The sequence below is a fragment of the Microtus ochrogaster genome, chromosome 8 (genome assembly GCF_000317375.1).
Source record: "Microtus ochrogaster isolate Prairie Vole_2 chromosome 8, MicOch1.0, whole genome shotgun sequence".
Classification (NCBI taxonomy): domain Eukaryota; kingdom Metazoa; phylum Chordata; class Mammalia; order Rodentia; family Cricetidae; genus Microtus; species Microtus ochrogaster.
In genome coordinates this window covers 33,894,820-33,898,162 of record NC_022015.1, presented here as the reverse complement: position 1 = coordinate 33,898,162, position 3,343 = coordinate 33,894,820, and the positions used below count along the sequence as shown (strand labels likewise).

General features: G+C 58.3%; 1 protein-coding gene across 2 annotated transcripts; it reads left to right on the top strand.

Moving 5' to 3' along the window:
• The first annotated feature begins 75 nt into the window (after window positions 1-75).
• Window positions 76-2,793, top strand: Hras (HRas proto-oncogene, GTPase). 2 transcript variants are annotated; one of them, XM_005351500.2, is made up of 6 exons: window positions 78-155; window positions 750-901; window positions 1,102-1,280; window positions 1,432-1,591; window positions 2,252-2,377; window positions 2,524-2,793. In XM_005351500.2, the coding sequence occupies exons 2-5, from the start codon at window positions 791-793 to the stop codon at window positions 2,369-2,371; spliced, it is 570 nt and encodes a 189-aa protein (XP_005351557.1). In that variant the 5' UTR covers window positions 78-155; window positions 750-790; the 3' UTR covers window positions 2,372-2,377; window positions 2,524-2,793. The 2 variants fall into 2 exon arrangements, with proteins under 2 accessions (XP_026637543.1, XP_005351557.1); XM_026781742.1 differs by having other exon boundaries at window positions 76-155; window positions 2,252-2,790.
• The last annotated feature ends 550 nt before the right edge of the window (window positions 2,794-3,343 follow it).

Sequence of the window (3,343 nt, the reverse complement as noted above, 5' to 3'; positions counted from 1 at the left end):
GCCCCGCCTGTGGCCGCCCTCCCGGCCAGGCGCCGCCCGGGCCTCCGGAGACTCTGTGCCCCGCGGCCATCACGCTCCGGCCTCGGGGCTGCAAGGACACCCGCGCCTGGCCCCAGTCAGGGCCTTCTGCTCCCCAGCTACCCTTCGCGCCCCTTGTGAGTCTTTCCTGCAGTCACCTGCTTCCCACACCCTCAGCCGCTTTTTCCCCCCTCCTTGCCGAAGGCTCGCTGGCCTCTTGTGGAAGGTCTGTCTCAGCGGAGGGCAGGGTCCCTTCCCTTCCCCCGCTGCCAGGACCGCGCCTGGCATGCAGTAGGCGCTCAGTAAATACTTGTCGGTTGCACCCACATGCCGGCGGGCCGGAGCCGGTTGTAGGCTGGCACTGGCCTGCCTGGGCACGCTGAGGCCGCTGTGGCAGGACCTGTTTTTTGGGGGGGTGGCCTCAGCCCTCAGGCGCCTCCAGTTGAGGCTTTCTGCCTACCTAGCGACTTCTAATTTGGGTGCGTGGTTGGGAGAAGCTCTCAGCTGTCAGCCCTGCCTTGGGGGCCTCTCCCTGCTTCCTCACACAGCCATTAAGTGCTGCTGGAGGAGGTGGGGGACCTCCCTGTCCCAGCTGGAGGTGCCACAGGTGAGTGACTGAGCCACTGTTGCGGCTGGCCTGTCTGCTCAATGCTGGAGAGGGCCTTTGGGTCAGGCACCTATTAGCAGTCTCAAGTGGTCTGGGCCTGGCTAAGTATGGTTCTCATTGGCAGGTGGGGCAGGAGCTCCTGGAGTGGCAGCCCCTATAGAAGCGATGACAGAATACAAGCTTGTGGTGGTGGGCGCTGGAGGCGTGGGAAAGAGTGCCCTGACCATCCAGCTGATCCAGAACCATTTCGTGGACGAGTATGACCCCACCATAGAGGTGAGCTCTAGCTACCTGCCTAGGCTCTGGCAGTGGTCATGGGTAAGAGTCAGGACAGGCCCACACAGCCAAGGCTTGCAGGTGGTATAGGTCTGGCTCCCACCTGACCCGTCAGGGCATGAGAGGTGCAAGGGTGGACCAGGTCTGTGGACTTGTCTGTCTGAGGAGAGGTGGAGCCCCTAAGCTCTGTTCTTCTGCAGGACTCCTATCGGAAGCAGGTGGTCATTGATGGGGAGACGTGTCTGCTGGACATCTTAGACACAGCAGGTCAAGAGGAGTATAGTGCCATGCGGGACCAGTATATGCGCACAGGGGAGGGCTTCCTCTGTGTGTTTGCCATCAACAACACCAAGTCCTTTGAAGACATCCATCAGTACAGGTAAGCCACCTATGGCTAGCCCATGAGCCCATGGCACAGGTGAAGAAGGTTCTGTGTGCACACTGAGGCTTTATGTCTTCTCCTGAATGTCCTGGATACAGCCATGCCTGGAGCCTGCTAGCTGGCTCACACACTCCTCATCCCCTTCCAGGGAGCAGATCAAACGGGTGAAGGACTCAGACGATGTGCCAATGGTGCTTGTAGGGAACAAGTGTGACCTGGCCGCTCGTACTGTCGAGTCTCGGCAGGCCCAGGACCTTGCCCGCAGCTACGGCATCCCCTACATTGAGACATCAGCTAAGACCCGGCAGGTGAGCTTGCTCCTCACTCTCTGCAGCTAGTCAGGGATTTACCCCACCCTACCCCAGCCAGGGAGCGGAGCTCATCGCCCTCTCCCTCAACACAGGGCAGCCGCTCTGGCTCCAGCTCCGGGACCCTCTGGGACCCCCCCGGGACCCATGTGACCCAGCGGCCCCCATGCTGTAAGTCTCCCAGATGGCAGGGCTGTGAGGGAGGCAAGGGCCAAGGTCTGGGCTTATGCCCTGCAGTTCTGAGATGACACAGCACCAGGGCAAGAGGGGTCCATGGAGAGAGCTGCCCTGAGCCAGGCCGGAGCGGTGACCCAGGGGCCTAGTCCTTCCTGTCCCCATAGTGTCCTATGGGTACTTGCTAGTTTTGAGCCCTTAAGTGTGGTCAGGGTGTTCATACCTGAGCCATACTGGGGACTTGGGAGAGCCCTCAGTTGAATGGCTCTGACTTCTCAAGGATATTCTGGAGTGAGTCTGCTTAAGGAGAGTGCCCTGTGCCTGTTAGATGGGCAGAGCCCACCTCCCTATTTGTCTTGGTTGTGCAGTGAGGAAGGGTTGTTTTCCAGGGTCGGGGTGTTCCCTGATCCAGGCAGGGAGTTTCTTACCTAGACAGCACCCATTTCGTCCTCAGAGTCCCCTCTGATCCAGCCCCTCTGTTCCCAGGGTGTGGAGGATGCCTTCTATACGCTAGTACGTGAGATCCGGCAGCATAAACTGCGGAAGCTGAACCCTCCTGATGAGAGTGGCCCCGGCTGCATGAGCTGCAAGTGTGTGCTGTCCTGACGCCAGGTGAGGCAGGGACCAGCAGACGTCTGGGGCAGTGGCCCCAGCTAGCCAGATGAACTTCATATCCACTCTGATGTCCCTGCTCCCCCCCATCCTGCCAATCCCCCTGCCTGCGGTCAGTGGTGTCCTTTGTGCCTATCTCGGCACAGGCTCAGGACGTGGAGGTGCCGGATGCAGGGAGGAGGTGCAGACGGAAGGAAGGAAAGAGGAGGGAAGGAAGGAAGGAAGCGATGCTGGAGCCAGTCCAGTCCAGGGATGGTGGACAGAGAGATCAAGACCTTCGCATGGACAATTTGAACTGACTGTCATGAACTGTCCCTATTGCCACTGGCACCCCAGCCCTCAACCCCTTTCAGTTCCCTCCGGGTGCCTATGGGGCACAGGTTGAATCACAGTAAATTATTTGATGGTCTTGACTTGTCTCTGGCTGGGAGTAGGAGGTATAGTGCCTGTGGCCTCACAGAAGATACTGGGAACCTGGGCCTCATCATCTGCCTTGTTCTTGTTTCTGAGAAGAGGCTGCGGTGGCCAGCCTGGGGCCCCTGGACTGTGCAGCCCTTTCCTTCTGCCTGCTCCAGCTGTCTGTGTTTCCTGCAGAAAGCATTAGGCAACACAAGAATAGTCAGGTGATATGAAAAGTGACCTATTGTCCTTTAAGTAATGGGAGGAGGGGGGCTTAAGAGTAAAAGGGTATGGTATTCCTTGTCTTCAGCAGGAAACACATTTCCTGCATTCTGGGTTCCATGAAATATAGCCCCAAGAATTGCAGAGTATAAGACCTGCCCTGCCCCAGAGTCCTGAATCCCTCTGACCGATGATGGGGGACTCTGGAAATAGGGCCCTAGTGTTTTCTATGTGGCCTCAGGCCTCTGTCCCATCAGTGTCTAGAGCCTAGCAATCTTAACTCCCTGAGAGGGTAAAAGGTGCCTCACCAGTTCCTACCACCTCTCTGAAGTGTACAGATGTTCC